Source organism: Sciurus carolinensis, chromosome 2 (genome assembly GCF_902686445.1).
Source record: "Sciurus carolinensis chromosome 2, mSciCar1.2, whole genome shotgun sequence".
Taxonomy (NCBI): Eukaryota; Metazoa; Chordata; class Mammalia; order Rodentia; family Sciuridae; genus Sciurus; species Sciurus carolinensis.
The window spans coordinates 117,739,658-117,764,340 of NC_062214.1; the positions used below are offsets into that span (position 1 = coordinate 117,739,658).

The 24,683-nt window shown below is 37.6% G+C and overlaps 1 protein-coding gene across 2 annotated transcripts in view; it reads right to left on the minus strand.

The window, feature by feature from the left end:
• The window catches only part of Fmn1 (formin 1), a 364,027-nt gene that overhangs the window by 281,824 nt on the left and 57,520 nt on the right, over positions 1-24,683 (minus strand). For both annotated transcript variants that reach the window (XM_047540773.1, XM_047540774.1), the window contains exon 2: positions 12,299-12,474. In XM_047540773.1, the coding sequence (XP_047396729.1) occupies positions 12,299-12,474 (176 nt within the window). The remainder of the gene's footprint in view (positions 1-12,298; positions 12,475-24,683) is intronic.

A 24,683-nucleotide genomic window follows, 5' to 3' on the forward strand; every position in this document is an offset into this window, starting at 1 on the left:
ACCACATTCCCTCAATGGGCAAAACATATGAAGTCTTTTTTAGGTGCCTATCACAGACCCATTTTGCCTAAAACAAAAAACAGGACAGACAAAATAGCCTCTAAACATCAACTCAATGTAATTTCCACCACTCTTGATTATATGCTGGGAACCTGGCAACTTAAGGACAGGGGAAAAAATTGCAGCACTGTTTCCTAGCTGCCTAGCTGCCTCTTGGGACAGCTTCCTGTTATACCTGAAGGTCTCAGTGTTTTTCAAATCTAGTCCAGTGAGCAGACACATAGTGTCCTCTGGAATGGACAGGGCACAGTGCTAGATTGAGAAAAGAGTCAAACTGGCTTAATAGTTACTGCCAATTCCTTTTGAGCAAAGCTCCAAGAAGATTGCAGCCAAGTATTAAACACAAACAGCAATTTCTTCTGCAAAATGGAAGCCATAGTAACGAGCAAAATGACAGTCTTGCTTTATCTGCAGTGGGGAATGGCTGCAGGTCACCCTTGGATAACGTGAGTCATGTTCTCTAATACCAAAAACAATGTTCATAGGTATTCTGAGAAATTCTGATTGCAACAATGTTTTTAGTAATGTATTCAAAAGGAACCCTTACACAAATTTTTTAAAAAGGTACATATTATTATTTCACCAACACCTATGGGGAAAGGAAGATACCACCTTCTAAACCCTGGTTTGATTTTGTGTCTAAATGGTTACTTTCCTCTTTGGCCCTGATTTTAGCTCATTTGGGGATTATTAACTGAAGTAAACTTAAATCAAAAACCATCAGGATACCCCAGAACAAAAAAAAAAAACCAACAAAAAAATCAATGGTGTCATTTAAGTCTCAGCACAAGCTTGCTGTCTAGAGGAAATGCTTATTGATAAAAGTCAGACTTCTGCTTCTTCAAGATTGTGAGAAGGAACCATCTCACCAGATCATAGATTAATCTTAAGAGATACATACGCAAAGAGGGTGAAGGGTGGAGACACCACACATACTTGGTGAGAAACCTTCATTTTCTCCAACACAACTAATGACTAATTTCCAAAATAAGTTTCCAGGCCACTCAACAGACAAAAATAGGACCTAAAATGGAAGGGTCTGTTAGTTCTTCCATACCGTGGAACTGAATTATAAGGTTTCAGCATCCTCTCAATACCCATCAATTTCAAGAAAAGTGGGGCAAGTCTTTGATCCCAGGAGATTATTCGATTGCAGTTCCTTGACCCTAAGTATATAAGGTATTACGAGGCTCATTTTAAAAATTAAGAAACCAAGCAGAAAGAAGGTAACTGAACAACATTACACAGCTAGTAAGTTGGGAATAATGTAAATAATACCTAACATTTGAGTGTTTACCATGTACCAAGATATTTTAGGTGTACCACACATAATAACACATTTGAAACAGATTGCAACTATATGATGGTCAGTATTATTATTCTCTTCCTGCTAGGAAATTGAGGCACAGAAAGATTAAACAGTGTGCTCATATTTAAAGACCCACTGAATAGTAGGCTTAGAATCTGAATCCAGACAGTCAGGCTCCAGACCATATTCTTAACCACTCCTCTACAACCCAGAGCTACACTTCCTGCCCTTATAGGATGCCACACACAGCTGCAACTTGAAGTACAAAGGGGCTTCAGTCCAGCTTGGTGTGAACTCTAAGATGCAAGATGCACTTTCTCCTTCAGGATGATACAGGAGTATAAATAAGTTCATGAAAACTTATACTGAGGATGCCCATCATTTCCCCTGCTATAAGTTCAGAAGTGTAGAGATGCTTCTTAGGGGGGAAAAATCAAGTAAAAACTCCAGTAACATCTAGCAGGTGTGTCTATTGACCATAGACAAGATAGAGCCTGCTGAAATTGAGCAAATTGAAAGGTTTTCCAGTTTCCTACCATTCTCCCTCATTTATGAAACACTCCAATTGCAAAGACTCACTCATCCAGTGTCATTAATGAGCACCAGTTAGGTCTGGGATACAAAGATGAAAACACTCCAGACTACCACCACCATGAAATGTGTAGTTGGGAGAGAAATCAGCCAAGAAAGAGGTGATTCTTTGCTCAGAGAAGGTAGCCAAGTACTCTACACCAGGGACTCGGTCTGAATAACAGCAGCTGGGTTGAAACAATTTTGAATGAAAGCAAGCAGTGACATTTTAAATATGAAGAAAAGTGAAGATCAGCAGCCTGGTAATTCAGAGATCTGAACACTTACTCTTTCAGGCCACTAGTTCTCATGATCAGAAGAGACTCTGGTCACTATGGGATTTGAAAAGTGTTTTGAATTATAATTAAATAAGCAAACTGCAAATGTGATGTAAGCGGGTTGGTCTTGAAAAATGAATCTATTCAAAGTTTAAACACTTGCAGGAGTAGGATAATCACCCCTCTTGGACATTATTTATATCAGTATCATATCACATTGTGATGAATACTTTGGAAGGACCTGCTGCATAAAACCAGTGGAAGCCAAGACTTTCTTCATTTACAACCCACTACCATCTCAACTGGTTCTCTTAGAGTTCTAACAAAACACATAAACTCTTAATAGCCACATCCGAGCCAAATGAAAATGGTCTAAGCAACATTTGATCCATATGATAATCTTCAAAACTGTTTGTTAAAAACAGCCCCCACCTACTTAAAATATGAACACAGCATTTGTGGGGAGAATATCCTACCAGTGAACCCTCCACGTTTCTCCCATTCACCATCCTCTCAACTAGATAGAAGCTGGAGTCAGTTCTGCTTGATGGCAACAGTGGACGCTCTTGAGAGAAGCCTGAAAGAACTACAACAGAAGGCACATCACCACCTACAGGCTGTTGTGCTTGGCTCTGTGACCTCCACAGTGTTAAAGAAATTTGCATTCAAACCTATTTTTATATCACTCTGTGAAAGTTGTACACTGCCTAAAAGAAAACTTCTGAAAGCCTCCTTCCTCTGTGGTCCCCTTCCCCATGTCATTCAAGTTAGGTAATTTACTCCACATTCTCAAAAAACCCCAGAAAGGCAAACAAGATTGCTTCCACTGTCAGGCTAATTGTCCTTTTTCTCCTTGTCTAGTTTATTTCAAGCTCTGGGCCTGATTTTAATGATCAATTTGCTTCTAACTTCCCAAAGTCATTCCAATAGGTTCATGTGGCAGGCAATAGCTTGAAACAAAGAGAAAATGGAGTTAAAAATAGTTAAGGATGAATAAGAGTGTAGAAACGGTGTGGGGGGAAAAATTTCAGAGCAAGGGACTGGGTAAAATAAGTACCCTATGAAAAGGAGGAAAAGGATCAGGGGTGAAGAGGGGCTTTTGTTGTTGTTGTTGTTGAGGAAGTATATTTTAACACACCAAATGATGTCCGGTACAAAGGGAAGTGCTGAGGAAACTATGATGTCAGGATTATCCAAAAAACATCCGTTGATTGGATGAGGCATCATAAAAAAGACGCATAAAACTATGGAAGATCCCGGGTAGAACCAAGTTGTTGGGAGGCTGAATGGGTCTTAACATTAGAAATCACCTAGCTTGACCTTATGTTAAAGATGAACACTGTTAAAGTCAAGAGAGGCTCACTAACCAGAACCCGCCATGCTGCTCAAGTGCAGTATCTCCATGGGGAACGAGGCTTCCCATCTCCCACTCCTCCATCACGCCACCCTCCCCATAGGCCTTGTGATCTTACCCTCTTCCTGAGCAGCATCCTCCAGAGGCCCATTTTCCACATTGTTGAAATGGAGATGACACTTTGCTTCTATTTGATTCACAGAACTATGAGATCACACATAGGACAAAACCAGAGGCCTCCTCAGGTGCCTCCTACTTTTGCAGCACTTCCTCTGCCTTCTTGGCAGGTGTTCCCCTGCCAACTAACCTAGCCCCTCTGCACGGCCTATCAAAAGCTGCGACTGTTTCTTCTAATTGGTTTAAAAGAAAACGGGTGGCACCTGCCTATTGCAAGGATGGGTCCCAGTGATTGAGGCCTTTTTTATTATTGCTGAACAGTCAGTGTAAATAGTTCTAAGACTGGTTTCCCCTGGCGGTATCAAAGTTTCTATGAAAATGGGTTGAAAGTTGATAGCAAACCAAAAGAGTCTAAAAGGAAAGAGGAAAGGCTGGGCATGTCGTGAAGTTGGAAAAAGGGAGGAGAGAGGTGGGTGTGCGATCATTTAATGATCAAGAAATAAGGGCACTGGGCAGAGTTAAGAGTACAGTCCTGGGCTCAGATCATGCTCTGCCCCGGTAAGAAGCTTGACCTTGGCCAAGTTATACAGATGCCGTGTCCATGGTTTCCTCACCTACAAACTGAATAAGCCCCCTCCACCTCCAGGGCTCTCTCCATTGTGCACCAGGATAGACAGACAAATGCAAAGCCTTCCTAGACCACAGCCCCATTGTGCCACAAGTGAATTAAGTCCCAAAGAAAAATCTTCCAAGGGATCCCCCTGGGTGTTTCAGGGCCAGTGCTTTCTGGGTTGGTTTTTTCCATCTGTTTCACCTGAGGAGAGTAATTAGCCTAACATTGTCTCAGGAGGTACTGTAGGTCACAGAGTTTACCCTGTTCTTTATCATATTTTCTGAGTTCCAAGGTGATTTTTAAGCCAACTCAGTCATTTCAGAAAACAAGTAATCTGTGAACTGGAGCTTCTTTTCATTCTTTTCTTAAACCTCAACTGAAGCATGCTGATAATGACACTGTCATTCTAGTCCTTTGGGAAGGGTTGTTCCCAGACAAGGCCTAGCCTGGGAGGAGCCCAGGTCCTGGACACAGAGGACTGACCATTTTCTTTTTCATTTCATTGTTTGGTTGCATGTTTGTTTTTAGGTCAGTTCCTTAAACTTTAAGGCGCTGTTTTATTTTAAATTGCCTTACTCTTAACAAATATGAAAACTGAGCTCAAAATTGTCATTACATTACTGCCTAGGATCCCACTGGGAAAGAGTTCTAAGACTGGACTCCACCAACCAGTTTCAAAAGTTCCCTGGAAATGGATTTAGTGTTGATGACAAAATAAAATGTTAAAAGTAAAAAGAAAGGCCGTAATTCAATTTTTGAAGCTGGTGGGGCAGGGAGAGGGTAAGTGGGAGTTATCTTTCTTGGGACAGGTTTCAGAAGAGCTTTGAGCTTTTCAAAAGTGAAGAGAATATTATGACTGCCCCTCATGTATAACGACAATAGAAGGCACAGAGTTTGTGAAGAAACCATCTGATTGTGGCTAAATTGCTCCTTATCAAAGGTAGAGATGAAGACCTGGCATCTAATAAACTATTTATGCCCATTACTGCCCATAATTCCTCTCCTTCCCAATTAGTAAAACTAGACAGCTCTTGGGTACTGGTAAAACTAGTTACCTTTTTCTTTTTCCTTCATAATTTTCTTTTTAAGAGAAAGTCATCCTGAGAGTTAGTTTAAACTCTAAGGATTCAGCTAGCATTTAAAAATATTTTTAAATTTAAAGGGGTCAGTAGAAAATTTAGGGAAGGTGGAGACTTACCTAAAACAAAGTAAAGGTGGAGGAGAGGAACATGCATGAGGGTAAAAGAGGAAGAAAACCAAGAATTTTTTAGGATGTCATTGTTGTTCCCAGTAAGGATCATGCTAGGTTCTTTATGCAAGTTTTCTTGTACCCTAATTCTTTCCACATGTCTATGAGGAAGCTATCATTAATACCATTTAGATTAGTGCGTCCAGGGCAAGTTCCCACAACAATGGAAATGTTCTATTTCTGACTTATCCTATGCAGTACCTACGAGTCACAGGGGTCTCCAAGAACTTAAAATGTGGGTAGTGTGACTGAGGAACCAAGTTTTTAATTCAACTTACTTAACTTAAATAACCATATGTGGCTAGCAGCCACTGCACTGGGCACTACTAGCACTACTATAAATCATCAATACTGAGGTTCAGTGATGTTAAGTCAATTCTAAGATTATATACTCAAGGAATGGCAAAGCCAGTATATATGCATAATCCATCTGATTCTAAATGTTTGCTATTTTGTCACAATGATTTAAAAAAAAAGAAGTTATGGTATTTTATAACATTTATCTTTCCTATTGAAACACAGACAGGGATGACAATAGATCATGCAGTTACCAGAGTCAACTGCTTACTGAAATCAGAAGTTTGCAGGGAGTAGGAAAGTTGCAAGGATTATGAATTCAAAATCAGTAATGATCCCTTGAATTTAATACCCATAAAATAAATCATTTTAAGAGAAAAAATGTGGAAATAGATATCACTGCATTAAAGTTATAAAGGAGAAAGTAAATGAGGACCTGCTTTTAAACATAGTTAAAGAGACAGTAGAGAAAATGTAGTGGAACAAGAGCTATGGTTTTGAAATGGGTGCATTTGGGTTCACTATGGAATATTTAGTAATAATCATACATTAGCTGTGTCACTTTAGGCAAGAAGGTAAGCTCCTTTAATTTCTTTAAGCCAATGTCCACATGTATAAAATGGAAAATAATAACCCAGAAAAGTTCAAAAATTAAATGTGCTACAATTTCTAACCCACTGTTGGCCTGATTCACCACAGATGCCCAACATGACCACTCTGAAGCATGTTTGGTTACAGAGATCAGTGAATGGCAGGGAAATATGACATTTCCACAGTTTTGAAATGTATTCCCTGTTGATGCTATTTGGCACATCACTGTAATTGGAAATTTAATAAGACAAATATATACATAACTATAGTCATTTTCAACACTTGAAACAGTATCATGGAATTTTGTGAAGAAGCATTCCTAGAAACAAGGCCATAGACTTTCTATAGCTGGAGAGGGAAGTTTATGATATTCATGTACAAGACATTTCTGTAGTAGCTACAGTTCTTAATATAATTTAGAAATAATGACACTAATAAATCAGAATCACTTAATTAAAAGCAGCAAAACCCAAAAGGCAACAAATATTTGGGCCATAAAAATTGAAACTTTATGTTAATATAGGAGTGTTCCCCAATGGTCCCTATAGTACATCTACTGTAGTTCAAATTCTCAATGGGCCGTATGAGATTATAATTTTAACCACAAATTCCCACCCCATCCCCCATCCTGGAGGAGAAAGAGACCAATATTTAAAGGGACTACATGAGAATCACAGTACTCTAAGACTAGTGAACACAAAGAGAAGAGAAACTTTTAAGACAAAAAAGGGAGGCTGAAAAAATGGAACTTACACAATGGCAGCCAAAAACCATGTGAATGTTAGAGAAACTAAATAAAATATTTCCATAGCAAAATGCCAACTTGCTTAAATAAAATTCCTAGGGAAATTTCTCATTAAAAAAAAAAAAAAAAAAAAAAAAAAACTCAGTTCTATATTGTGTTCTCTCAGGTTCTGAACGTATACTAAAAAGTTTTCTCTATGTACACATTCAATAATCCAAATTTTATATGAACTACTATTTCACATCAGAATATGCAAAGAGAAAACAAGAACAAGGAGTGTTGTTAAGAGCAAAGAAAAATGAATTTCACAGCTACACATTAAGTTGGGTCAGTGACTAAGTGTTTTATTCTTTTTTTTTTTTTTTTTTTTTTTTTTTTTTGTGGTGCTGGGGATTGAACCTAGGGTGTTATGCTTGCGAGGTAAGCACTCTACCAACTGAGCTCTATCTCCAGTCCCATTTTTTTGTTTTACAAGGAACTATGGTTTGTTACCAGACTTATCATCACCATGCAATTTATAGGGAAGACAGGTGGATGTCATAGAAGTGTGGAATTGTCATGGGGACTAAACTCTGTGCTTGACACAAGAGAGTATTTTTACTGAAGTGTAGTACCAAACCACAACACCAATTTCAAAATTGGAACTAAAATGAGAAAGCAATTAAATTTTATGTGGATTTGGAATAAAATCAGCTGTTTTTCTTCCAACTGCTTTATCATGACTTCAAGAGACAGGAATTGCTTTTATTAGAATCCATCAATAATTCATCAATTCCAATTATTCTTTTACCTTGCTTATTTCTTGAATATTTATTGTACCAAGAACAGACACATGATCTCTCTTTCTCACATTGTCAGACACACGCACATTCACACACACACACAGACACACACATACACATTTACACAAATACACCCACTCCTTCAGGAAACAAGCTACTTCAATATTTCTGAATTCATTTCACTTGCAGTACAAGCCCCATTTGTCATGAACAGCCTAATGATTTGGGCAAGTCAATCCTGTGGCTTTAACTTGAGGTGGTTCTCATCGGATTTCAAAAGGCAATACAAAGATGTGGCCCTTTCCATGTCATGTGGAGGCACCATATCAGTTTGTGTATTCTTGATGTTCAATCTAGTTTTTGCTGTGGGGACTGCCATTTAGGAGTGAAAGAAGGTGGAGGGACTGACATCTGCTCATATTCCCACCTATGTGTGAGTGGTACATGCTGAGGGATCTAGTGTCCCAGGTTAGCAGCTGCAGTGTTTTCACTAGATGAGGCATGTGTGACAAAACTGGTTGCAGTTCTAATTCTGAACCTGGTTCTCAATCATCATCACTGATTATGGAGTTGACCTCTACCTAGTAAATGAATACCTTCTGTTCTTAAATTAAAGCAAAACAAAAGAGAAGTATCCCAAGTAGTGAAGAGATAGAGGGGATTAACATTTAAACACTTGGTTTAAAATACTTCTGCTGTCTTCACTGAACCTCTCTCCTGATTTGCACAATAGACGTAATGATACAGCAGAGAACTGAACCTGGCATTAGAAAGTGATCAGTACCTGTAAATTCTTGTTACTGGCTTAGATATTCAAGGTTGCCTGTGGAATTGATGATTACATCTTTTGGTTCATAAAGTACAATTTGTTTGATTCTGATGCTGTGTTTTCCCCAGACAATTAAGTCAATTCACTAAGGAGCATTCAGGAATAAAGAAACTGATGATCCTTGGAAACTAGAAACACAAGTATGAATTCAAAGTTTGTATCTTAAAAGCTGGCACACCAAATCCTACTTTCAGAGATTCCTGCAATCAACAAATAACTCTGATAACTGTTCACCTCCTTTGCTTTTCATGTCTCTGTTTTCAATCTCAGGCTGTACCTGTCCTAGTATCTTTTCTCCCCACCCATGTCCATTATTTCCAGACATTTAACAAAGTATCCTTAAGCATTCCCCTCAAATAGAATCTTCAGGAAACTGCACTTGATGTAAGGACTTAGGTCACTTGGGTTCCCTAGTCTCTCACCATATTCAGTTGCCTGGTTCAAAGTACACTGCAAACTAAGGTGCATAGCCAATGGTAGCTCCTAGTTTGGTGGAACATAGAAACTTCACTTTAGGTTAAGTTTTTAATGCTTATGTTCTAAATGGTTCTCTGGGGTGACTGAGGTTATATCATATATAGATGCATATTTATATATGCATATCATATATAGGGCAACTCATACAATTGGTGCTTTTGAATGTTGTACCAAAAGTAATAGCTAAGGTTGCCAGATTTAGTTGACAAATGTAGGACACACAGTTAAATGTGAATTTCAGACAAGAATTATTCTATACAATATTTGGCAATCACATAACACAAAAGTGGAGGTGACAGACTACAGGAAGGGCAGGTGACAGACCACGGGGTACAGTCCTTGAGAGCTTTGTTGTTTGCCCAAGATGGTCTGCAAAATATGCTAAATGAGTACTGCAGGATAATCACCCTGCAGAGCCTCTCTACACAGCAATCTACCCAGCCACAAGACCACAGTGCTTGTTGCTTAGGAATTGAAATACATACTGGCTGTTTGATATGGTGAAATAAGAAGAAATATGGATCTGGTCTTTATTTCTGGTGTCTGGCCAGAGTTCTTCAAACTCTTGTATGTGATGAGTGATAGGAGCATCTTTTGTAATAATAGTTGGGTTTTGGTCCCAGATCCTGAAACAGTTCAGGAGCAATATGAGTGAGAGGAGCATCTTTTTGTTATTCATAACAAGTTCCTTTCAATGACACCTGAGTTTATATTAATGAGGTGACTTTTGGAAAGCCCCTAAGAATGGGAGGCTGGTTTCCAGGGAAACCAACTCCGTGACTGGAGGACTAGAAGTTGCAACCTCACCCCTGACCTCCAGGGAGGGTAAAGGGGCTGAGATTGAGTTCATCATCAAAAACCAATGACTTCACAAATCGAGCCTACACAATAAGTTCTCTATAAAAAAACAAACGGAAAGAGTTCTCTCTCCACAGGGACACTTCCAGACCTCACCTATGTGTCTCTTCTCCCGGAAATTCATTTTTATTCTTTAAAAATATCATTTATAAAGATAGGTAATGGTAAGTAAACAGAGTCCAAGTTTAAAATGTAAACTGATGTAGATAATAATCCACAGAAACTACTCTAATTTTTAAAAATTATAACTGATAGAAAACTAAAACATAAATGTACATTTGTTTTATTGTATATTAAATAAACTTACATATTTGGTATATAAAAACATTTTATGTATACATATTACATATGCATTATATATGTATACAATATGTAATATATATAATATATATATAATAACAGGCTTTTTATGTAGTGATATGTTTCAAAAGCCTAAAAATATTTATACAAAATCGTTTGCCTCCAGAAATTTATCATAAGGAAACAGTTTAAATATCGAAGAAGGTGTGTAATAGTATTTGTTTCCAAATAGTAGTGCTACTCCAGAATTGGAAACAACTTCAATACCCAATAATGAAAACATAATTAAATTTTGGCATACCATTCAGTGGAATATTATTCAATCATTTAAACAACATCTATAAAGATGCTATAAATCATGGGTAAGCAATGTAAGAGTAACTAGTTAAATAAAAGAAAAAAGGTTTTATATATATATACATAGTAGGCTTATATATTTTTTAAAAAAACCCTCATTGAAAATACAACCTAAACAGTGAAAAACACAAAGAAAATTCATCAAATTTTCAATTGTGGTTCTTGCTGTGGAGACTATGGGTTGTTTCTTTTTTTCTAATGTATGTACGTTTCTAATTTTCTATAAGGATTGCTCATGATTTTTACAATTATAAGAAATTCAATAAAGTTAAAAAATAATTTCACTCATAAGAATAAAAATCAGGAATATATAGTTTATTTTATTTTTTTTTTAAAAAGAAAAGAAACAAACTACAAATAAGAAAAAGAAAGTAGCCGCTCTGTACTCCAGCACAATTTAAAGTAATTCACCAATAGATGTCACTGTTACACTTCTTACTTTAAGCACATCTCAAGATGCACAACTTGACCTTTCAGGTAGGGGGACAAAGTTTACAAAACTTTACAAATCCCCATACCATCTCCTGAAGAACTATTAGTCTGTCATCTTCCAGCTTCATTCTAAGCCTCTGTTTATATAATAAATGTCAAATGCTTTTGTAATATAATGTGCAGTGACTGGTTTTATGGTTATGGAAAGGACAAGGTTCTCCTACTCACTGGTTACCACCTATGTGATGCACCTTACCCACCCATTTGAAACCCATATTGCTGCCTATGTGATCATAAGTCTAACCCATGCTCATCCATGCCTGTTCCAGGTTGGAAAGTAATAAACCAGAAACCAAGATTGTCAGCAGGGCACTGAAGCTAACAACAGAAAAAGGAAACATAAAATGTTTCTTGGATTCCTAGTGCTCACCCCATCTGCCACAGGAAACCGGGTAGGAAAAGGGGAGTGGTGAGAAACATAACAGTCTAGTCAATCCTATCAGGTCATCTAAATGTGGAACTGACTAAACCCCAGCCCGATGCTTTGTATCAGGAAGTCAATGCTTCTGTGTAAATGAACACACGAGTGACTGAGAAAGGAGAAGGCTATGTTTTTTAAATGGGTCATCCTGTATGCAACAGATTTCCTGCCAACCTGTTCACCTGTTATTTGAGCAGCTGGAGAGAAAGAAAGGTTTATAAATGAGTGGGAAGAGCTACTTGGGTTTCACTAGAGAATGTAGGGCATATCAGTCGGCTGTCATGTGTTATTCATAAATTTTTAGTAAAATGATATTAAGTGACTATCAGCAAATGGATTTTCCCACGATGAGGTTTAGGCAGCAAAGCTAATGTGAGTACTCTAAAACACATGGATAAATTATAAACACAGTTACTTTATAGTGCACACATTTCAGTTCACCAAGATACAACTTGGCTTTCTGCAACACACTGATTCATTAAAATAATGGTACACACACAAAATGCAGCTTTGGTAGCTTTATATGCAAAATTCATATTAAATGCATATTAGATGAACTTGTGTTGACAACAAGCACAAACACAAAGATTTCCACTTACATTGAGATCCAAGTGCAATTCACTTCTGTTTGACTTCTCTCTTTCCTCACGAAGAAGAAATGAACAGGGTGGACCTCCTCTGTAGCCCAGGACCCAAGTACCTCCATCTCTGGAGGGAAGGTCTTTGGTTGTCTGTTCATTGAAGCAGTCCCAAGGAAAGCTCTCAGAGGAGATACCTAAACAAACAGAAAAGATCATCAGTGCAACAGCCGCTGAAACAAAATGGGGAACTTCAACAAGGTCCTCTTCATACTCTCTGCCTCTCTTTCCTTTCTAAGTTATAATTTTAGAATTTGCTGTCTTCCAAAAGTGCTTCTCCCAGTTACTGTTTCTGGATAACATGAACAAAAAGTTAAAGCACATGCCCTCCTCCCCTTAAAAGGCTAAATCTATTAGCTGTACTCTAGGCTTACCAACCCAGACCACATGGTTCATGCTAAGTCAGAATGAAATCAGGAGGAGATGCTGCTGACAGAAATCAGGAGACCTCAGCTATTGGCTTTACTACTAAGTTGGTGTCACCTGAGCTGAGTCACTAGTGCATCTGTTCTTCAGGGGCAAGAACTGTGCCTTGCCCGTTTATGTTTCTGGGGACAGAATCATTATGCATGGTTTGTTGAGTGAGTGCTGATGAGTAACGTGTTCAGGACTCACTTTGGTTGTCTCTCAAATTGTGGGTATTAAGCTGGCTCATTCTTACCAAAGCTATCAGGATGATAATAGTACCAGGCATTGTTCTTAGCCCTGTTCTTCAACTTTTAAAATAACCTATAGTTAGGTATCATTAGTATTACCATTTTAGATGGGGAAACTGAAGCACAAAGAAGTTAAACAATGTGCTCAAGATCATAAAATCAGTAAATAGTAAATCTAGGATTTGAACCCAGGCAGTTAAACACTAGAGGACATGCTCTTAGTGACTACACTACATGGCCTCTGACTGACATTCTCAAGCTGGCAATGTGTTCCGCACTAGAAGGACTTTGTGGTTAGAAAAGTCACATGCTGTATTCCTTGGAGAACAGGATTCATGTTTGCATATTGAAGACCTTGAGAAGTCCTTTGGTAAAGAAACATAACTTTGTGTAACAAGGTTTTCCAAACTTATTTAGCCAGAGGATTCATTTAAAGGGACATCTGCATAACATGTTGCAGGCCATTTGTGTTTTACTGGAACACCGTTTGGAAAATACTAGATTAGATCAGATCATCTCTAAAATCTCCTATAGCATTCAAATTCCCAGTAGTCCTCTTTAATTCCTGTGATTGACATTGGCAAAATATTAAGCAACTAGGTGGAAGTTAAAGATTTAGGCTCAGTGTACTTTTGTAGGAGAGATCACTATTAGATGTATGATAGGGTATTTATTACACATAATTCTGTAAGAGTCTCTTTGGCAGTGACCCAAAGACCGCCAATGGCTTCCACCACACTGAATACCTGACTTATAAGTAACTTGAGCTGAGAATAAGTCAGCATACAAAGGGAATGTGGGATAACATGCCTCTCCTTTATATTAGAGTAGCATTTTAAGAAGAAAGAAAATTTGAGACTAGTAAGCTTTACTTTTTATTTGCTTGTTTGGTTCACTGGCTTTTAATTACACTTTCAAGTGCAAGTGATGCAGGTTATAATGTTTCTACAGGTGTCCCTGGCAAGCTATCCACTAAACACTTTGTTGCAGTTGCTGAGAAAAAAGAGAGTACAGGACCTCATAAGTCTACTCTCACCTCTGTGACACAGGGTGTCTAGAAGGTGAGACCTCTAGAGGGCCAGATGCTGTAGAACGAGTGCGTGTTCAACCATGCTTCTTGCTACCTACTGTCTACAGACAGATGGTCTCCTGGGCTTTCACATAGGGAGTCACATGTTATGGAGCAACCCTTCTCCAAAGACAGAAAAAGACTACTGCCTAAAAGAACCTCGGGAAGTGGGCAGACTACTAAGTAACTTCACTTTTTCCTGAGAGGAGTTAGTTGATGAAGAACTTAAAGCTCAGACCCCTTAAACGTCCATGTATATGACTCATTCCCCCTCCTAGGGTATATCAGTTCATGTCTGGCAAGAAAAGAGGAGATAAACCTTTCTCAATGTATGGTGTGCTCTTTCCATACTAACTGACTTCCAAAATGTGTAATTACTAATCAGACCCCTCATTTTTAAATCCCTTCACTTTTATTATTTGTGGCTCTGGCCAAATTTACACAGACTAATAAAACAATATTAAACATGATATGTACATCACAAAACACAGTGTACAACACCTAAGGTAAGACATCTATGTCATCAGAGGCACATTGTCTGGTGAGTCTAAGTTCATCATTCATGTACGAGAAAGTGGCAAATTCCCATAATAACAAGGGATTGGAGTCCTTAGCTCCTTAGCTAAAACACACATGCACACATGCAAACACTCTCATGCCTCCAGTGGCTAACACTGCAGTAATCAGGGGAGGCATACAATCCAATTCACTCTTCATGCAGAGCCAAAACAATGGAAAGTTTAAGAGGAAACAATAAAAATTAATTTGGCCAGGTGTGGTGGCACACACCTGTAATCCCAGAAGCTTGGGAGGCTGAAGCAGGAGGATCAAAAGCCAGCCTCAGCAACTTAGTGAGGCCCTAAGCAACTTGGTGAGATCCTGTTTCAAAATAAAAAAAAATAAGAACTGTAGGGGATGTGGCTCAGTGGTTAAGCACCACTGAGTCCAATTCCTAGCACCAAAACAAAACAAAACAAAACTAACTTGGACTCTGGAGATGGTTTCAGTTTTAAGGAGAGTTTCTAATTGCCTAATATTTAACCAGACAATATCCCTATGAAGGAAACATGTAAGGTAAAACCAAGATGCATAATAATTTTGATAAGGATAATTAGGACAGGAAAGGACCAGGGGCAGAAACAAGTAACATGAAGCCCATTATTCTCTAAAATCAGACAAAATCAGTTAGGACACAGGACAAATTCACCTTTCCAAAAATCATAACAAATGTATGAAGTCATTTCTTCCAATGTAGAATTTTAATAATAAAAACACAAATATTTTAGTTAAAAATAATGTGTCTGTCATTATTAAAATAGGTAGTGTCTATGTTACCTGAGTATTTTGGAAAGAGAAAAATTACCTGAAATTAGGTAAATCTATTCAAAACAGTTAACTGTCATTTAATTTCTATTACAGATTTTAGAGTGTTAGATTTACAGGAACTTTTTGTAAAAAAACTAAAAGTGTCTTATTGATTTAATCATGTTTTCTCCTCTAATGCATACATTATAAATTTGTTTTTTACTCAATATCTATTAGTTATTTTGTTTCTCAAAGACATTTCAACAACTTGATCAATCACACATACACACACAGGTTAATTCTGCAGCCAAGCATGGTTAATACAACATACAGCACAGATACAGAACAGGCAGGGTGACTTACCTTGTGACCACTTTGCAAGTCTGTGCTTTTTCCAACCATTCAAATGATGAGCTGCACTTTCTGATGCTAACCTATAACATCAGCCTGGGGTTTGGCTGTCAATTATCAAAGCAATGGAAGCAGACAAAAAGAAAAGGTAATATACCATTTCAAACAGAGGCAGTGTCCACAATCCATCTTTCCAAAATGGAATCAAGCTGTCTACCTGTAGTACAATGGATTACTATTCATCTTCTTCCCTCCCTCCCTCCCTGCATTACTATTAAGGACTCAAGGCCTTTTCTGTTGACCTCTGTAGCTCCTTGCACTGGAGTCAAAGTTGTAGAATTCCCCATATCATGAAAGTGCTATGAGTTTTCACTTTTCAAAAACTCATGCATTAGTTGGTTTCAGTACAAAACTCATTGGATCTGGTCATGTGACTTCTTTTGGCTAATTGAATGTGGGCAATGTGACAGGGCACCAATTTTGAACCAAGGTCATAAGAGGTACTGTGTGTTTTGACATACTGCTTTGTGCTTCTGCCATCATCATGAGACAGTCATGCCCTAGGGATCCTGGAATTAGAAACATGCCCCCACACAAACGCAGCCTAGGACCAAGTTCGGCGAGACTCACACCAGATCAAGTGAACCTCAGGCAACTCTTGGACCAGTGAACGGGAGCAAGTAATAGCTGCTGTAAGCCATTGAGATTTGGGGCCTATTTGTTAAAATAGTTGCCTCATCCACTCTATGATCTGCCCCCACTAGATGATCTATAACTTGAAAAAACTTTTCATTTTTTCACTGAGGGCTTGAAAACAATAGTATTTTTATTTTGTAATTTTGTACTGAAACCAATTAATGCATGAGTTTTTGAAAAGTGAAAACTCATGGCACACCCATTTCCTCATGTATACCAAGATCTGTGCACAAACGACATTTCATTAAAAAATTGATTAACCTTATTTACCAGGCATTACCCTTAATCACACACACACACACACACACACACACACACACTTCTAAGGGAAGTTTTGAAACACAGCATAAAATCAGAAGATCTGGACAAAAGTCCCTAAGGAACAAAATTAGAGTGCCTTTCAGGATTTTTCCTCTAATTTTCTTGTCATGTTCTGTCCTAACATGACAGAAATGATGAAGTGGTTATGCCTCAAAAAAAAAAAAAAAGAGGTGGGGGGGACCCTCAGCTTGAAACCCTCATGAGTCTTAGCTCCTATGCTGTAGTTCCTAAGGCCATCCATCATACTTGACTTAAAATAAGCCCAAAGAGGTGAAGTTTTCTCAACCGCAAATGTCAGAACTGATATGTAAAGGTAGACAGGTTGTCTTCCATTATGTTATTCAAACATGTTCTTACAAGGCAGAGAGACAGCAATCTGGATGCACAACTAACAGAAAGTGACATTGTTAAGTACTGGTAGAGAGGGAGTGTGCCTGTATGCATAATTATTCATGTCTATATCCAGAGCGCTGGCAATAATGGTTTCTGTCCATTAGGAATCAATACTTGCCAAAGCCACTGCCCCCATTGGGTTAAATGATACCATGTGGTGTTAAATGATACCATGTAACCAACTAGCTATGAAGATATAATTCTGAGAAAGTATCTACCCATCCCAACTTCTAATTGTCCTCACTGGAAGTATGTGAGGAGCAAAATTATGACCTTGGACCAACAGGTGGAGGGCATACCGCTAGGTGGAAGGAGGCTGTTGATGAATTAGGAAGTAGAAAGGACTGGGGAGTAGCACCTGGAGAATCTATGAGGAAATGTCACAGCCATCAAACAAGATATTGCTGGAGAGTCTCAAATCACATTTACATTCAAATGAAGTGAAGCAGAATTCAGAAATGGAAGCGTCCTTGTATGTCTCCCTACCTACCTCCTCATTTTAAAGTTGAGGGAACTGAAACCCAAGAAGATTGCAACATTCCCAGCACTTCCAGTTAGTGGCAAAGGCAGAATGAAAATCCTGGTTCTAGGAATATCTCTTAACACTACTGAGAGGATGAAGCTATTGCCCTGCACAGAGGGGAACAATGAGATCCGAGAGAGAAGTGCTTGTGAAAGCTTGGCAGCATGGGCACAAGGCTTTGACAGGTGGCTCAGTTGCTGGCTGTGACTTTTACTAATTGTTTGACCTTGGTGAGGTTATTAAATCTCCCTATTTCCTCATCAATAAAATGCAGATAATAAGAGCATAATTGATATTGAACCTGGCTCAAATTTGTTTTTTCAGGAAACTTTTTCTGGGCTTAGAGTAAGTGGATTCTGTGGGGAATGCAAACAAATACCTGCTTGAAATAAAGTAACCCATAAGCGCTGAGGGCATATTAACTATCGCACACTCATGTGAAGGAGCACTTTTTGTCAAAGAAGATAAGGCAAATAATTAAGCTCATAAGAATTCACAGAAGCACTGCAGTGCAGCAGATCCCAAATCTGTTCAAGTTCTAAAAATAGAATTCACGTCATCAAGTGGAACAGCTCCAAGGAAGTGGCTGATCATCTTGGGAAACAACTACTCCTCAGGGTCCTTCACAGACACCCTGCATTTCTTCCCTGAAGGTCAAATGCATGATGAGCCTTGAGCCATGAATGAAACTATTTACAGGCACAGCTTTAAATGAAACAGCATGTTAAAGAGGCCTATAAACACATGCTATTATGATTATGACATTCGCCTTCTCCCACGGTCTTTTCCTATGAAGAATACAGATGTTAAATGAGGGGCAAATAATACTCAAGCCAAGAAATTCGTCCATGGCTGTACTTTTGCTGAATAGTTTAACACCTGGAAAACATGGGCACATATTTGAAGAAAGGAAGAGTAATGATGCTGAAAGTGGACAGAAAGCAGGTGTACTTAAGCATGGTCTGGTTCAGAAAAGACCAGTAAAGTGTTGAATTTAGAAGGCTATAGGGTACATCGAGAAAGTAGGAGCCTCTGTCTATTCTCAGATAACAAATATTGAAGAAATCAGATGTTGGTATTTCAAATGCCTAAATTATCAAAAAAATTTTGGTATATCTGGTTATAAGGAACACACTTATTTAAAAGTATTGTTGAAATGAAGAACATTGATACCAAAAACCTGTCATGGAGCATTAATTAGAAGTAAATTTGAATAACATTTCTCCTTTAATGTCACATTATTCCAATCATTATCTAAATAGTAAATTTGAATAACATTTCTCCTTTAATGTCACATTATTCCAATCATTATTCAAATAGTAGCACCAGGGGGAAGCCCGAGTCTTAAGGAGATATGATATAATTATTAATTAAAGAGGTATGGTAAAGAAAAAACTTCAAAATACTAAGCCTTTGATTATAAAATATATTATGAATGGTTTTTTTAAAACTCCAAAATGAAAGGATCTTAAGAGACTCACAAAAATATGAATATATATGACAAGAATATCAAAAAGAGAAGGTAAATTTACTAATATTAATGGTAAACATTTAAGAGCTAAGAATAAAATATGACTCTGAGCACACCTGCAAACAAAGCAAGAAAATACATTCCATTGTTTCACTGCCATTATCAAAAAAAGAAGAAAAATACTGGTCCTTCCAATAATTTTTCTGATATAAAATGCTAAGAGAAATAGCTGTATAACTGAGTTCTTGCCTGAACTTTAGTTCAACCCAGGTGTTTTGGATAATTACAATTACAGAGCCTTGTTACCAGCACTGGAGCTAATAAGGCAAATCCAGTTGTCTATCAATAACTTTTACTTTGCTAATCATAAAAGTGTGGGCCTTATCTTGAATGCCCAATAAAGTGGAACTGAAGTGACAGCTGCCCAACAATGGCATCTATGGAACATCCAAATTCCCAAATTACCACCTTTGGCCAAAGTGTCTTAGGCACCAGAGTTTTTCCATGTTCCTTCTACCAGGCATTAGCCCTATACTTTGTCCCCAAAAACCTTAACTAAGGACTGACTCTCACTTTACTTTTCAACAAATCCTTTTCCTTAAGGGTAAGTAATGTCTGAAACATGGGACATTTACTGTATGTTACATACTTTATAAACATTACACATTATTGAGGATCTTCCCAGTAATCCTGCAAGACAGTAGCAACCCCATTTCAAAGATGGGAAAACAATGAAATAGGAAGTGAATTTTTGTTCAGGGTCAAACTGCAAGTGGTAGAGTTCTGTATAGAACTCAGAATCCGGAATTAAACTGCTGCCATAAACAGCTAAAAACTAAACACATATAAGAAGCAACTATATTTAGATGTTCAAGGACATGCAGTCTAATACTATAATCCTTGGGAGAGGTAAAACAAATGAGGTGAGCCACTGCCTAGAAGCAATTTCTGGACTGGAAAAAATTAACAGGGCTCCAGTGATCTACAGGATATTATCATGCATTCTAATTACATGGGTAATTAGGAGCAAGGGGCTAGGACAGAAAAAAAATATTTAAAGAAATATTGGCTTCAATTTTCCAAATATGATGAAAATTCTAAACCTATAGGTCAAAGTAGCTCAATTAATCTAAAGCAAGATAAACACAAAAATACCATAATAAATAAAATTGCTGAGGACCAGTGATAAAAGAAATATTATGAAAACAAACAAAAAAAGGATATTATGTATAGAAAACTAAAAAAAAAAAATTATAAACTTCCTATCAGAATGTGAAACCTAGAAGACAATGGAAAGTACTGACAGTACTTTAGGGGGAGGAAAGGGTGGGATAAAGAGAGAAATTCCACATTGAAAAAGGAGACAATTCATCAAAAAGATATAATAGTCCTAAATTTGTATTATTTATACCTAGCTAACAGAACTTTGAAATTCATGAAGTAAAACTATCAGAGCTGAAGGGAAAATATGTAAATTCAACACTCCCCTCTCAGTAACTGATACAAAAGTTGACAAAAAATAATCGGAGGGGTTATAGGAATTTGGAAGAATTGAAGAACATGAGCCATCAATTTCATCTAACTGATATATAAGATATTCTATTCAATAATTGCAAAATACATATTCTTTTCAAGAGCATATTAAATTTATTCCCAAATATTTGGAAATTAGACAACCCGCTTGAACTCATAAATCAAAGGAGAATCACAAGGGAAATTAGAAAATATTTGGAATGAAGCTAATGAAGTGAGCCTTACCCAGTGACAGCCCCTCCCATGTGCTGGTCAACAGCATTTATCCTCTGGCCTGGGGGGATGCGAGGCCCAGCTGACCCATAGATACAGAGGAATTGGTAACCATGTGTTTCCCGAATGCTAAATGAAGTCTTAACTTTTCTCCCCTCACGGCTTCTACAATAATTTTAGTTTTAGGGTTAGGTAATTGCCAGGACATTATTTTGGAAGAAAGCTGATAAGCTCAAAAGAAAGAACTTGGACATAATGTCATTGGAGGTTCCTCAAAAGATAACCACCCCAGATCACATTGCAGTGAAGTTCAAAGTCAATATCCTTACACAGGCACTCTTAATAGCTTTGCAGGCCCCAGACCTGAAGCAGATGCACAGCCAATAACTAAGAGACAGCTGAGGAGAACTTTCAGCAGAGGCGCAGAGGACCTTCCTGCTGGACCAAAATTTGGAGGAGATTACTTTCTACTAAAAACATAGCTTACTACATGGCCCTCTTCCATGCTTCCAGTTCTTGTCAGCTTTACACAAAATTGGTCCCTTCCTTTCCCCTCCAGTCCTGGGCTCAGCAAGGGCTTTCTGCTGTTGCTAGCTCCTGGGAACCTCATAAACCCTTGCTTGTTTTCTTAACTCTGTCATTTGGTCACACTCTCTAGTTGTTTTCAGTTTAGACCCTTTGAATGTACCATCTATTTTCTCTCAGGCTCTGACAGATATAATAGTTGGAATCAGGAATGGTTTTTATTTTCTGCACTCTAGCATGTTTGCATTTACTAAAGCATCCAGGTACTTGCCACCTGAAGCTCACTGTAGTCAACTAGATGATAGCAGCAAGGTAATGAATGGGTCCACGAAATCTTCTGTGAGCTATGAAAATGACCAACTTCTTTCAGATTATTACATCCTGACAAAGAATAGGAAATTTGACATGTGATGGTTCCTTCCAGATGAAGATGAATTGATTGGTATGAAAATGAAGCATTTTTAAAAAACAAAGGTGTATTAGGTTCTAGGAGCTATGTTGATACATTTGGTATGATATTGCAACAGACACAACACTTATAATTGGCATCTCTGTAATTAAATTTATAATATTCTCGTTATTCTCCAAAAGCCACCTAGTTTTCTCACTAACCAAAAAGGAACTTAAGTGGGAAAATGATATGAATCACCATCTCTGCATCTTTCCAATCTTTGATGTTGGCGCAAATCTCTGCAATTTCTCCTGGGATTAAACATATGCCTTCAACTAGTAGGAAAAATATGGCCTATTTCTCCTAGAACACACTTCCTGGGAACCAAAAAACAGAGGTAAGAGTAGCCCTCCCACTATTACATCTAATAAATAGCTTCCAGAATTTTCTCTGTCTATCCATGCAAACTTGGGCTCGGAGGCATTGGGATCTTTGTGACTAAAAGAGGCCTGCTACCAGTAGGGAATATAGCCATGGTATCACTAAGTAGGAACTGACGATGCTCCTACGTACAGGTGTTCTTATTGGGTTTCAGTGCCTAAAAATGAATGTCTTCAGTAGAATATTTTCTACTGTGTCTAAAGTCTTAAACTTCTGGGGTGAAAAAAATAAAAATTAAAAACAGCAGAAAATGTAAAACTACATTTTGAGTAATGTTACAGTACAAGAATGAATCATTGAATAAAAGTCCTTATATCAATATTAAGATAGTGAATATTCTTGAAGGTTCCCAATAAAAGAGTAAATTAGTCTATAACCTTGAAAAGTTATTTGGTAATACATCTCTGAAACAGAGTTGGCAACTACAGCACAAGGGTCAAATACAGTTTATTTATTTATTACACTTTTAAAGGAGGAAAAGGGGAAGAGGGAGGAAAGTAGAGGACAATGGAGAGGAACGTAGAAGACAAAGAAAGAGGCAGCAGCAGCCGAGACCTTATAGACCACAATGTCAAAAATATTTACTATTTGACTCTGTGGAACAAGTTTGCCAACCCCTGTTCTAAAATATGTGTTCTTATCCTTTAACCTATAAATATCCATCCGCATGCATCTTTGCTTGACTAATCTTTGTTCTCAAGATCTGTATATATAAGATTCCATCAAAATATGACACATGATAGAAAAAAGTGAGGAACTAATGTCATAAGTTATAATATAGCCAATATGGTGGAATATTATAAAGTTATTTAATATCATGTTTTCAAAGAATGTTTATATGTAGAAAATATTCAAGGTATGATATGAGGTACAAAGTACAATTTTTACCTTAATTTTAATGTGTGGAAGGAAAGATAGCAAAATGTTAGCACCAAGTTTCATTTTATTTACATTTTTCTGACCTGTTTTTCCAATGGACTTTTCAAATTGTATTCAGTGAACGAGTATTACTTTATAATAAATAAATAAATAAAAGGAAAGGAATGCATTTAAATAAGCCTGACCACCAAAGAACACTAAAGCATCAAAAATCATTTAGAAAATTAATGCTGCATTGAATCAAATCTGGCAGGTCAGTTCAAACCACTGATTGTAATGTATTTTTTTCAAGATGTACAAATTCAGTAAAGTACAGAAGTTTGCCAATTCGTTAAAGTCATTAAGAGTATTCTAATTTAAAAACTATAAAGTTATCTACATAATTCTGTAATACTTCAAAGCAACCCCTGCCTGATGCTTCATATCCACATTCAAAGAGCAAAATAAATTGTTTTAAACACAGCTATCTTTACCTGCTATTCTTTGGTAGTATGAGATCTAATGAGACTTTGTATAGTTGTTTTTAAGTCTTATTCCCACAGTTTATGATAACATTTCCCTTCTTATAGACCTTTGATGACTTCTTATTGTACAAAGAATAATATCCAAACTCCCTGATTGGACAGGAAGCCCCTTGATGCTTGGTCTCAATGTACTTTTCAAAACCTGCTGCACAACCTCACACATGGATCCACGTAGTCTCCCCGGGCTGCTTTCCATTCCCATACCACACTTTCTTGTCCATCCACTTTATTTGCACTGACCATCCTCCTATATCTGAAAGACAAAGCACTGTCCATCCTTCAGGGCCCTCCTCACATCTCAGTTCCTCTACCAAGTTTATTTGTGTCTTTCCAGATCAAACTAATATCCACTTTTGTTTTACTTTGGCATACTCTGTACTAAATAACTAACATGTCATATGTGAGTTTATGTGTGTCTGCTTCACCAAGAGGCTGTGAGACTTTGGAGGCTTTTCCCAATGCTTATGTCTTCATAAGTCATCTAGAAAAAGTTTTGGAAGCACATGTCCTTTTATCACAGATGCAATTTCCTTCTTAATTTCCAATGAAAAAAGGCTAGCTATCTGTAGGAAAAGTGAAGATGTGCTGGGGTGGGTGGGTAACTAGAGGAGTAAAACTTTAGGTGGAAGGAGAATGGAAATTCTCTTTCAGACTCCATAGCTCGATTATTCTCATAAGACTAAAATTTAATTAAACAGAAACTAGTGCCTTTAGGTAGAAGGTGAGTGCAGTCTTAAGTCACCCCTAAGTTCCTCCTTCCCTACCGTCTTTCTTGTTTTCCTCCATTCTTCCTCATTCCCATCCTCTCTCTCTTCTTGACAAAGGACATATTCCACTATAAAATTTAAATGCTATTGGGTATCACAATTACAGAATGACCCATGAAAAAACCCAAATGAAATGATGCCCTTTTGCTTTCTGCCCCTCCCATATGCCTTCTGAAGTTGGAGACAGAATGTAGAAACATTGTCTGACTTCAGTTTTATTTAATTTCCATTAGAGGGAAATTTATGATAAAATTTTCACATATAAGTATGTAATATTTATTTTTCCCA